The 13,025-nt window shown below is 42.6% G+C and overlaps 1 protein-coding gene across 4 annotated transcripts in view; it reads right to left on the bottom strand.

Annotated features, from left to right (window-relative positions):
- The window catches only part of Adamtsl1 (ADAMTS like 1), a 383,172-nt gene that overhangs the window by 80,186 nt on the left and 289,961 nt on the right, over positions 1 to 13,025 (bottom strand). For all 4 annotated transcript variants that reach the window (XM_052176711.1, XM_052176713.1, XM_052176712.1 and 1 more), the window contains 2 exons: positions 12,018 to 12,171; positions 10,049 to 11,174 (listed from right to left, as the gene is read on the bottom strand). In XM_052176711.1, the coding sequence (XP_052032671.1) occupies positions 10,049 to 11,174; positions 12,018 to 12,171 (1,280 nt within the window). The remainder of the gene's footprint in view (positions 1 to 10,048; positions 11,175 to 12,017; positions 12,172 to 13,025) is intronic.

Raw genomic sequence — 13,025 nt, 5'->3', positions numbered from 1 at the left:
GCTGTGTTCAGGCAATGGAGGCAGAGCTGAGTAGCTGACACAGCCTATGCCCCAAATCCTTACTATTTGGCCCTTTGCAAGGAAATTTTGCTGACTTTCAACATGCATTTTCAATTTTGATGTGTCTCAGTGATTTCCTCAATTTATCAAAATGGTATTTCACGTTTTTCAGAATCCTGCCATTTACTAAGTTGATTCTAGCAAGAATCAATTGAACACAAGTGGGACCTGAAGACAATGTCTCCTAGCCTTTGTGGAAAGACTCAGAGCTGACTCTGCTGCACTTGTGCTTGTGGTGTCCCCCTGGTGTGCCTGCTCTGTCTGCTCAATTCATGGGCATCATCTCTGACCTCCCCACTCCCCCTCAGTGTTTTTCTTATGCTGAAGCCCAAGTATTTATTGGGATGGTTCCTACTTCTCTGACTTGCTATTCTTACACTTTTCAACTGGGAAAAACATTTGTCATTTCCTTTAGTTCTGTAAAGGAAATAAGCCAAACCAAACTGAAACTGGTTTATTTCCCCTCTCCCATCTTCCCTGCCTCCAGCTTTTATATTATCTACAAACTTGGAAAGTAGATTTTACGGACTTATGACTTCTACGTATAGCATTATCCACAACTGTGGTTCTGAATTGACCTTGGAGGAATTTTTCATCCCATTCTCTCTCGCATTTGGAGAAGTTTCCATCTGTGGATTCTCTGTGTTGGCTGAGTTAAAGCTTTCCAAATACTCCTTAATTCATCTCCTGTTCAACACTGCTGTGGAACATTGTCCAAAGTGTTCTGGCCAGAACACCACTGAGAGCTTGCAGATTTCCCTCTTCTGCTAGATCAGAAATGCTAGCAGGGAATGCTAGCAGGATGTGAGCATCCTCTTCTTATGCCTCTCCATTATACTGTGTTATTAGACGCCTTTTTATCAAAAGCCCTTCAACAACTGCCCAGACATTTCTCACATTAAGAGTGAAGCTTTTTGCTCTTACTCTCCTGCTCTCCTATCCTCTCTGTCCCTTTTCTCCCTATTCCCCTCCCCCTTCTCTCATGGAGTATTCCTGTCCAGCCTCCCTGTCCATCTCCCTCTCTGCCGTTCTATATCTCCACTCCTTCTACAACTCCCCTCTCCATGCCCTAAATAAACTCTATTCCATAACTTAAAAAAAAGAGTGAAGCTTCTTTTCTTTTTTTACAGTCAGCCACAAACAGTCAATGTGCAAAGACACTGTGGAGTCCTGAGCTCTAAAAGGGACAGCTCTATCATACCGCTAGCCCCAAAGCTCAGCAGAATGAGTGGAGAGATGCCATGAGTCGGGGGTAGTGGACATCTGTAGTGAAGCAGTATTTTCCAGATATGACAGAACCATGATCTATATGAATTCATGGCAGCTGTGACTTCATCCAGTAGATCCACACAAGATCCAAGAAACTGAAATCCCAACATGAAAGGAAGAGGGGCTCATGAAGCCCTGTCATTAGCCACAGAGTTGTTTGGTGGTTGATAGCTACAGAGAAAGTGAGAGTCAATTTTCCTTATGAATGTGGCCCTGAGAAGCTACCCCTGCTCCAGCACACTGTCCTCCAACCATGCAGACCAAGTGGGCTCACTGGGTTTATGAAATTGGATAGGAATAACAGTGGGAGATAGGGGAGACACTGGTAGGGGAGGGGGGTTAGATTTGATCAACACTTATTATATGTATGTACTAAATCTTCATAAAATAATATAGTATCTCAGTAAATTAAAAAAGGAGAATGAAGCTTCTCATTTTGTGATATACCAGAAGATCACATGAGACCATGGCTGTAGGTCCAAATGACAGTGATTATGGACACTGACAAATGGGAATCCATCATGTATTGGGAATGTTTCAGATATTTGTTTGGTTCTCTACTGCTATGGTCTGGGTAAATATCCTCCATGGTTCATACACTAAAAGTTGGTCACTATCCTGGGGGCAAGGTTGGGAAGGATCAGAACCTTTGAAGAGGTGGAGCCTGGTGTGAGAGATTAGGTTATAGCAAAATGATCTTGAAGGGCTACTGGGGCTTGAGTCCTTCCTCTGTTTCTTGGCTACCATGAGTGGACAACTTTCCCTGCCATGTGCTTCTGTCAACAACATACATAGGTCCAAATCAAGGACAAGTGACAGATACTGCGACTTCTGAGAGCTTGAGCCAAAATAAACCTTTGCTGTTTCTAAGTTGTCCATCTGAGGAATTTTGTCGCAGTAATTAAAACTTAACTTGTCTATACCCTTGCTACTCTGAAAGATAAAATGGAAGTTACTGTCTGCTTTTATTGATATCATTGTAATTTTACTAGTAATGAAATGGAGGTTTTAAAAGGTTAAGACTGACTTATCAAGTGGCAAAATTGGATTTATGTCCAAGTTGCTCTGAATCCAGCTCAGCTGCCTATTACTGCCTTCGGTAAGTAGATTTAAAGGGAGTGGGAGAATAGGGTGGACATATGAAAAGAAAGGAAGGGGTTGGATTGGGGATTTAAAGGAAGAAACTCCAGAAACTGTCCAGGCAGATTATCACCTATCAGCTGCTTCCTGTCCTATGAATAAATAAGGTTTTTTCCCCCCAAATTACCTAGCTTCCTCATGTTCATCTGAAGTTCTTTTGAAAAATTCTCTAAGTTCAGGGGGCAGTTATGCTTAGATGCTTTGAGAGCTTTATTGACTGAACTACTAGTAATATATGCCTGTGGTTCATTTTTGGTCTAAACATGTTACACAGAGCAAAAATGTCCCTGTTTGGTTAGTAAAATTTAGATATTTTTGGAAGGCAAGGATAAAAATTTGCCTCAATTTGGTTAAATTCAGGCTGGTGCCAATATTGCAGAATTCCTATATGTAAGGAAGACAGCATGGTCATTACAAGTAATGGTTTTGCAGTCACATTTAGATTGACAAATACTGAACTGTTTGTATACATTTCATACATTCTTGCTATCAGATGAGGAGAAAGACCCTACTTACATACAAAATACAGATGAATTTCAACTCAAAAATGTGATGATTTCAGAAGAATACTTTAAAACAATAAATAATTTAGCTTCTTCTTACTTATGGTCTTTGCCTTTGAATACATGCAGACAACTCTGTAGACATACGAGGGCAGCACATAGATGTGTCAATTGTAATGCTTCCTGAGTGCCCAGTGTGCCTAACATTGTACATATTGGTAGCTGGCCTCATACAGGTGAGGGTGAAGCTACATCTAGAAGAAAAGGTTTCCCCTAAGATAGAGGGATACAAGTGAAATACAAAAGCCTAATATTGGAAGCCAGCTGGCTGGGATACTGAGTAATAATTTGTATCAGGTTTAGTTGGCTCCAATGGCTTCCTTAAAAACAATGACAAGCCCGTGTATTTAACCTAGCAAAATTCAATAAAGACAAACATAAGTCAGAAATGGATTCAGATTGCTTTGGCTTTAAACTCCACCTCGGCTCTGTATTGTGGGATTTTTGAGAGAGCTCATGTGACATCTCTCTACTACAATTTCAACATCTGTGAAGCTGGGATAGTAATGCTAAAGGGTTTTTGTGAGGATTAATGAGTGTGCGAAACTCAATGGGAGAGCTCTAAATATTAACTGTGACGATGATGACGATAAAGACTTCTCCATGGGTCCAGATGTGATGGAAGGATAGGAGGTCAGGATGGAAGGAATCTGCTCCCCATCTTTATTTGATTACATGAATGCTTTCACGTCATGTGTCCTGTGCCACAGAATCTGAGGACTTTCTGAAATGTCTAGAGAAGAGAACACAGAGCAGTACGGTACTCTACAGTGGTTCTCAACTTGTGGACGGTGACCCTTTTAGGTTCACATATCAGATATCTTTCATATCATTTGTTTACATTATGATTTAAAGCAGTAGCAAAATTACAGTTACGAAGTAGCAACAAAATAATTTTGTGGTTGGGTATATTTCACTACAACATGAGGAACTGTGTTAAAGGCTTACAGCATTAGGAAGGTTGAGAACTACTGTTTTAGGAATAGGTGTCTCTCTTTACCTCTGCCTATCTAGAAGAAGAGCCACAGAGCCCACACCTCCCAGTAATTGAGAACACACCTTCTACACATTGGTATCCACTAGAGATTCCACTGTTCATTCATTTCACCTTTGTGTGCATAAAAATGTTCTTAGAAATTGGGAAAAATAAGACATATTTAAAAACATCTTCCTTAGAGGAACATGAAGCCAATTCAGAAGGAAAGATAGAAAAGCAGAAAACTAATTCCGATATACAATGGTGGCAAGTAAGAAAGACTTCAGACTGGGGCACGCGGAGGCCCTGCATGGCGTCATCTGACCTAGCCCTTGGTGTAGGCTCCTGTGGAGGAGCAGGACCCAACCAGACACAGTGGTGGGAAGTTCTCATGCAGATTCATAAGCTGGGAGTAAACTAGGTGTGGCTCATGGGCAGAGTTCAGTGCTACGTGGTACAACCCGTGAGAGGTGAGGCTAGAGGGATGGCAGATGCTAGAGGTCAGAGGTGCTGTGTATTGTGTGATGGTATTTGGAGCTTATCCTCAAGTGGTGACATGCTACTGAAGGAGTTTCAGTCTCAGACAACACAGGCAGGTTTGCCAGAAAGATTCTCAGATGCAGCATGGTAAACAAACATGGAGTGATAGGTAAACATCTCAGGCTTCAAGGACAACTATTGTGTGTGTGTGTGTGTGTGTGTGTGTGTGTGTGTGAGTGTGTATACAGTACAATATATATATGTGTGTATATATCCATTACAATCTTTTTCTTTAGACTATTTTGTGTATATACAGTACATATGTATATATAGATCCATTACAATTTCTTTTTGTTTTGACTATTTTGACTATTTTGCTTGTGTGTATAGAGTACATATGTGTATATATATATATATATATATCTCCATTATAATTTCTTTTTGTTTTGAATAATGCCATTAAAATATATGAGACATTTTTAAAGTAATTTTTTTACATAACATGTGTTCAAGCCCCAACTCGCCCAGTGTCTAAACACGAGATCTTGTGTGAGTTAGTTTACTACTGTGTGAGTATTAATGTTACTCAATTTCATTAGCTCTTTTAATAATCCTTATTTTTTACTCTTTCTCTTTTATTATTTATTTTTATTACATTTAACATTTTCTATGATGGATGGATGTATCTATTTCTTTTTTTTACTAAACTAATAAAATTAATTTTAAATGTACAACTTAGTATTGACAATTTGTAAGTCATCAAAATAATTTATAATAGTTAAGTGCCTCTTAAATATACATGATTTCTTCTGAAGCTAAAAGTAATATGCACTCAACCAATTTTTAAAATCTATTTGGAACATTAAACATGATAGAAGTAGAAAAAAAAATCTATGAAGCCCTCTATGAAAGGAAGTTGTGACAAGTTCCTGATTACACAGATACCATTCCATCTCCAAGGGAGAATACTCAGCTTAACTGTAGCTTCACAGAATGAATTGGGTAGTATTCCTTCTGTTTCTATTTTGTGGAATAGGTTGAAGAGTGTTGGTATTAGGTCTTCTTTGAAGGTCTGTTAGAATTCTGTTCCAAAACCATCTGGTCCTGGGCTTTTTTTTTTTTTTTTTTGATTAGAAGACTTCTAATGACTGCTTCTATTTCTTTAGGGGTTGTGGGACTGTTTAGATGGTTTATCTGATGGTATTTGGTATCTGTCTAGAAAATTGTCTGTTTCATCCAGATTTTCCAGTCTTGTTGAATATAGGCTTTTGTAGTAGGATCTGATGAGTTTTTGGATTTCCTCAGTTTCTGTTGTTATATCTCCCTTCTCATTTTTGATTTTGTTAATTTGGATACTGTCTCTGTGCCCTCTGGTTAGTCTGGCTAAAGGTTTATCTATCTTGCTGATTTTGTCAAAGAACCGGTTTTGTTGATTCTTTGTATAGTTCTTTTTGTTTCTACTTGGTTGATTTCAGCCCTGAGTTTGATTGTTTCCTGCCACCTACTCTTCTTGGGTGTATTTAATTCTTGTTCTAGAGTTTTCAGGTGCACTGTCAAGCTGCTAGTGTATGCTCTCTCCACTTTCTTTGTGGAGGCACCCAGAGCTATGAGTTTTCCTCTTAGCACTGTTTTCCTTGTATCCCGTAAGTATGTAATAACCCTTATTTTGTGTATGTGTTTGCGTATGGTTTGTCCACATGTGTGTGGAGGCACACCCGTAATGAATACTTATGCAGGTCACAGGACAGTCTAGTTTTTCAAGGCTTAGGAGTTACACATTTTCTGCCCATTGGAGTTTCTTGCAAACTGCACTTAAACTAGCATGGTAATTTCTGGAAAGCTATATTTACTCCCTGTTTGTCATCTCACTACTGAGGGCTATCACTTGACTGCCCAGCAGGAACTTAGACATTCAAATGACTGTTGCAATGGACCCCTTACCAGGCTCCTACTCACGCTTGCTACAATTCCCATGCTACAACATAGTACATGTGAGTCTGTAACCTGGGGATTGCACGGTACCACTTATTGTCTTGATTACTAGTTTCCTAAATGTTCTCCTGATCCTTTGAGACCAAAGCTTCCCTGGGAATTTACTTATTCATGTGACCTCATTCCATTGTCTACTGCAGCCAAGTGAGTTTCTTTTGGGATTGTACAACATGATAGACTCATTTTTCTCTGAGTTTTCCCATAATTTTCAATTTGTCCAGAAAACCTCTTTCTCTTGATAACACATCCTGAGCACTCGTCATCATTTGGATTTTGACTTACAGAACATCACCTTAGAGTGTGTGCCCAGAATGGTCACTAAGGCCTTCTCTATCACATATTTATTTTACTTTTGTACCCAAACACTTACTACCATAGTTCTTGTTTTACTGTTCTGTATTTATCTTCCTTCTCTCTCCCTTTCCCCTGTGCCATTCATTCTTCCTACTATTTAGGATCTCTTTGGTGTCAGCTTCCATCTGAGCATTAGAATTAGAGTGGTATAGAAAGGCTGTGACATCATAGAAAGGCTGTGTCAATTCATAAGCAAATACATGATGCATCAAATCATCATTGAATCCTGTAAGGCATTAATGCTAGAATTTAAGGGTTAGAGGACAGTTGGGGAGAGGGACCTGTCCTCAATGGCATGACCAGGAAAGCTCTCTCTGACAGCTGTTATTGGAATAGAACTCCAAATGCATGTACTCCTGTTCATTCATCACAGTTACTCCCACTGAGTTGCTATATATAAATAGTTGGACATACTGTTCTCTTAGCATGACCAATACTGCCTTTATTCCTTTGGTTTCCTAAATAGACTGTGAGTTCCATTAATAGGAAATAAGTATTCTTTCCCATCATCCTCAGTATCTAACACAAGATCTGCTGTGGTATGGCTGGAAGAATAAAGGAAGAGGAAAATGAGGACTGCAGTGAACCAGGCTGTCACAACAAACTCAGGACACCTTGGAAACTACCATCTGAGAAGTTGACAAGTGCTTCTAAGAATCATGTGAATTCATTGCATAGAATACAGTTTTACATGTAATGTGGGTCATTATTATCTGAATTTTTATTCATTCTTTGGTAAGACTAATTTCTCTCATGTCATGTTTTGGCTCTCTTTCTGCCTTGACCAGTTCTTGGTAGTCTAGGATATTTATTATACACTTTACTAAACTGGAAAGTCCAATAGACCAACAGGCTGCTGGATCTTGCAGGCTCCAAGGAAGGTGGATCTGGGCACTAAGCAAAAAGTAGACTAACTGAGCTAAGTCTAGCACTTGACATTTCAGCACATCTCTGTCTGAAGTTAAATGAGTGCTTCTGAACCATGACCACAAAGTGATGAGGATAAGCAATGACACCCAACATGGAAGGGGGAGGCAGCAGTGCACAGCAAAGTGGTCCCCACAGTGCCCACGAGTCATGCATGCTCTGAGCAGATATAGTCATTCTCTTTGCTCAACTAGAACTTGGAAGGCAGAATAGGAAACCACGTTACGGTCATATTTGTTAGTAGCCAGCGGAATAATTTGCAAGCATTATAATGTCAAACATCAGACACAGAGCTTTAGGATTTTTCTCCATTCCATGCAGTTAATTTACATTGCAAAGTATTTTCAAGGCTAGATCTAGGGAAGAAAACCTTTATGGTATCAAAAACTGCATGAAAAAATATATGTACACACACATATACATACATACATACATACATACATACATACATACATACATATAAATTTAAAAAGTCCGCTGTCTGCAGCCTCTGGTGCATCCCTCTCAGTGCTGCCATGTTTCTCAGTCACTGTCCTGGGAGACTGACAGTCCCAGCCTTGCTCTCTATTGGCTTAGGTCTAGCTTTAGTCTTCTTAGCATCTGGCTACCATGTTGCTTCTTCAAAAGGAGATTCCACTAGACCTTCTCTATCTTAAAGCTACTGGAGTTAGACTCTCAGCACCCAGTAAGGTGAATTAAAAGGACAAGGTAGTGTTTGCTAAGTGCCAGTTCAGAAATTGTTGGTGTTTCTGAAAGTACTAAGCCTGTGTGTGTTTGTGTGTGTCTGTGTGTGTGTGTGTGTGTGTGAGAGAGAGAGAGAGAGAGAGAGAGAGAGAGAAAGACACAGAGAGAGAGAGACAGAGAGAGATAAGAGAGAGAGACACACAGAGAGACACAGAGAGAGCACACGTGTATGTGTGTGTGTGTGTGTGTGTGTGTGTGTGCGTGTGTGATCAATAGTATTCTGAGCATTGCACACAACACTGTCTTCCTAGAAAGTGAGAACACACATTGGGATGCTTACAAGAGTTAAGAAAAGTGAAAACTCCCAAATAATTTCCAGTTGGGGAATTGTTAAGTACATTCAGGAACAGTCATCAGCTGTTAAAAAGGCGATGTGGATCTCTACACACTATTATAAACACATGAAATAAAATCCTACTCAAAGGTTCTGAGCATGACTAACATCCCATTAAAACCCCAAATCTTAAGTGTGTAGATGGCTTTATATAATACAGTAAAACACAGAAAAACTCTAAAAGGATGTATACCAAATCATTACAAGTGAGGGTCTCTGGGGATGAGGGAAAATCGCAAATTTGGATATCAACTGAATTGCTTTATAGCCATTTTATTACTTTTATAATAAAAAAATCAAGTGATATATTAAAAAACAGACATAAAATGCAGCAGTAAACACATCTGTTTAGCTTTAACAGGGCACTTTTCAAATTCATATGACCATTGAACCCTGACTTGTGGAACACTCAACAACTTGTGCAGGCAATACTGAGGTCCTGGGGCTCAGGCCTTTCCCCTAGCCTCACCACCATTTGAGTTTTGCATTTCTGTGATCATTTATAAATGAGAGAAAGAGGTTCCAGTGACTTAGAAGATTGACTGGCAAAGTGTCAGTACTCTACTCTACTACAGCCACTATAAAATTGAAGGGAAAAATTATGAAAATGCAGCACTATTCTCTGTGCATAGGTAGTATATACCTAAAATTGTGACTGTTGTTATTTCTACTGCCACTGTTGATTTTAGTTTTATCAATGACCTTGGACCAAGAAGCCAAGTACTAATAAGTGCTGCCATCCCAGAGACCATGAGACACTGGGACACATAATCACAGGTCCTACTGAGATCACCTTTCTAGAAAAACAGCCTAGTTCAGAACAGACAGGATAGGATGGCCTAAGGGAGTAGCTGGTGCTAGCTGACCTCTCTCCAGCTCAGAGAGACTAAATAAATGTAGAGATGGTCCTCATGTCCAAGCTTTTCAACGGCTCAACTTATGAGTCAGAAAAGCATAATGCTGTGGCTTGGAATGGCGTCCCTCTACTTAACATTCAAAGCTATCTAGAGGGCACCTCTTCACCTTAGGGCTCCTAATGGGGTGGGGTGGTGAAGCAGTGCCAATCAGTTATAAGGATTTGTTCAGAGACATTAAGTGCTTTGTTTTACTCCAATATTACCTAGCAGAAACAGGTTTGAAAGCTGGGCGGTTATTTCTGGCCTCCCTTTCCTCTTCCCAACCCTTAGACCAGGGTTCTAGGTGGCTCACCTGTCACTGAACTGAACAGCTTCTCCGTTCCTGGTCCAGTGGATGGTGGGCCTTGGGTTGCCTACCGCCTCACAGTGCAGAAGCACACTCAGGGTCCCGCTGGCCAGAGCCACAGTCTGCCCCAGGTGGGTGACAACCTCGGAGGCTGAGAGCTGCTGTGCGGCTGAGATCTTCCGCAAGATGGTGGGCTTGCGATGAGGCCTGCGGGAGCCACCCCCGGCCTCTCCGGATGAGCTCCTGAGGGAGCTGCTGAAGCTAGAGACATGTTTGTGAGGTGGGACGGCCATGGGAGGAAACCTCTGCTCAGAGGGCTTGGGGAACATATCCTGGTTCTCCAGATGGCTTCGGAAGATGTCCTGGGCCAGCTGGGCCACCAGGTGCTTGCTGTAGAGGTCCCGTAGCTCCTCTGGCTGCTGGGACAGGTTCCTGAGGATGTCATCCAGACGCTTCTGCTCGGCCACCATGGTGAAGGGGAGATGCAGGAGGGCCTGCTCAGCATTGGGATCCTCTTCCGAGGATGCATTCCTTTCTGCCGAGTCCTGAACCTCCCATGAGGCCAGGAGCTCTCCTGGCCAGCCGCCCTGCTCCAAGAGCCTAGACACGATGTCATCATAGCGGTTTCCAGGATCTGCAGTGAGGCCACGCTTCTCCGCTTTGCTGCCGTTGGAGAAGATGCCATTTTGGTGTTTGTGGGTTTGCAAGGTCTCCTTTGGGTTGGCCTTCCTCACCTGCAAGGCCTCCTCTTCCTCACTCCAAAGGCTCAGGGGCCTGGCCACAAGCTTGTGGTTGCCTCCAATGAGCTTAATCACAAACTGCTCCCGGGCAGGCCCTGCAGAACAGGTGTAGATGCCGGCATCTGAGGGCTTGAGGCGATGGATCTTCAGGTAGCCAAAGGGGGCCACGGTGACGTGAGCGGAGCTGATGCTGTGCTGGCCGTCCTTCTCCCACGTGATGAGGGGCTTGCGGAATCTGCGTGTGGGACACCGGAGCACCACAGTAGTCTTGGGAAGCAGGTAAGCAAATCCTCCCACAACGAAGTGCAGCTTCCTCTGCCTGCGGGTCTGGATGTAAATGTTTCGTGCAGCAGCGATGTGAGGGCTGTGCTTGGTGGAAGGCCTTCCGGGCCCTGGTTTGAGAGGGATGCCAGACAGAAGAAGAGTCAAGAGCAGGGAAAAACCAGAGTGAGATAGGGTCACCAGAGAGGTCAGTGCGCAAAAAGGACAAACAGGGAGAACTCGCCCATTGATTTTGGCATGCCCATCGTTTCCCACTGCTTTGTACCCTTAGGAGCTGGCTACCAGCTGTGGCTCAGCAGGCTATCCCACCTTCACAACACAGAGCACTAATGAGGTGTGGTGAGGGGGTAGCCCCACGGGAACCAAAGAGGTGGAGGTGCCTGGAGCCCCGGGGAAAGGCAGTCCTCATTAAAATCATTTACAGAAGAAATGCACACCCTTAAGAGAGGCAGGCAGAGGACAAAGAGGAGCACTTTTCTCTGTTAAATGTTCACCTTCTGGACCATGCAAAGAACCAGGGCCCAGGGTAGACAGAGGGGGGGGGGAGCCCCGGATTGTTATAACTCTTGGGATATATTACACAGAGCAAATGTGTTCAGAGCAATTTAAAACCCCAGTTTGGATAACATTAGACTTCATTAGGAATAAGCAGCCTCTAGCTTCCAGAGCTAGTATGCTAGCAGGCAACCTTGGTTCAGCCCTTGCAAGCTGCCTTTGTAGGGCAGAAGAGAACTCAGCCCAGACACCTGAGTGATTACCTGAATGATTACACCTGAGTCCCTTTCCATCTCCAGGTGGGCCCTCCAGCCACAACTGTTTTTAGTCTCTGCTGCCCCACAATGCCCCACTGCTCTGGGGCGCCCAGGGAAGGTCCTTGCCTGGTGGCTAAGGAGGTTGGTTTTTTTTTAATAATGGGGTTCCATATCTCACCCCCAGAGTCCTGACATACTCACTTGCACAGGTGGTCAGCATACAGGGTCTGATGGAGGAAGAGAAGGGCAGGGGAGGGCACAGAGTGGAGTTGACAACAGTGGAGACCCCGGTTTTCAGCACCCTCTGGCAAATGGCACTTCGAGTCTGGGTGCCCTCCCCACAGCTCACAGAGCACTGGTGGAGGGAGAAAGAGAAATGTATCAAAGTCCCATACGCTAGAGCATTGGTTCCCTACCTGTGGGTTACAATCCCTTTGGGGGCTGAACCACCTGTGTATCAGATATTTACATTATGATTTGTAATAGTAGCAAAATTACAGTTATGAAGTACCAGCAAAAATAATCTTATGATGGGGGGATGTCACCACAACCCGAGGAACTGTATGAAGGGTTGAAGGATTAGGAAGGTTGAGAACTACTGAACTCGATAGAGTCTCCTGGTTGTTCTGAATGGTCCCTTAAATTCACTATAATATACTGGGCAAAGTATCGACCGCTGAAAGAAATATATTTACAACAATGGAGAATATCAGTCTTACAGCACACCTTGCCCTCTAATGTTCTCTATTGCTCTGTAGTGTAAGGGGTTTTATGAGCATTTAAGCCATTCGTAGTTATATACGGCTTAGGCTTTGGAGTCACAGAAATGCTTAGTTCACTTCTAAACACAGTTGTTCCACAATTGGAAAGCTACTGAAGCTGTCTGAACTGTTCTTAATTGTATGCTTATTTTACATGTCCGTGAGTTAAATGAGAGGCTCCAGGAGAAGCCAGTGCTAACCCAATAAATGCTGTGCCTCCCATTCACCACTGTGAGCCGACTTTGTTTGCGGGTGAAGTGTCTAGCCTCCAGAATCAGTCCTTTGGATGAGGAGGCAAAAGGCAAATGCACTGCTAAAAGGAAAGAAGACTTTAGGTCTCTGTGAATTGAAACAATAGTGAGGTATACTTCTTGAATACTGCAACGACCATGTCAGAAAGGAGAACAATAGTCAGTGTTGGTGAAGCTGTGGGAAAAAAAGAATGTGG

Source organism: Apodemus sylvaticus, chromosome 3, assembly GCF_947179515.1.
Source record: "Apodemus sylvaticus chromosome 3, mApoSyl1.1, whole genome shotgun sequence".
Taxonomy (NCBI): domain Eukaryota; kingdom Metazoa; phylum Chordata; class Mammalia; order Rodentia; family Muridae; genus Apodemus; species Apodemus sylvaticus.
Note: the sequence above shows the minus strand (reverse complement) of the source record. Positions and strands in the feature narration are given on the sequence as shown.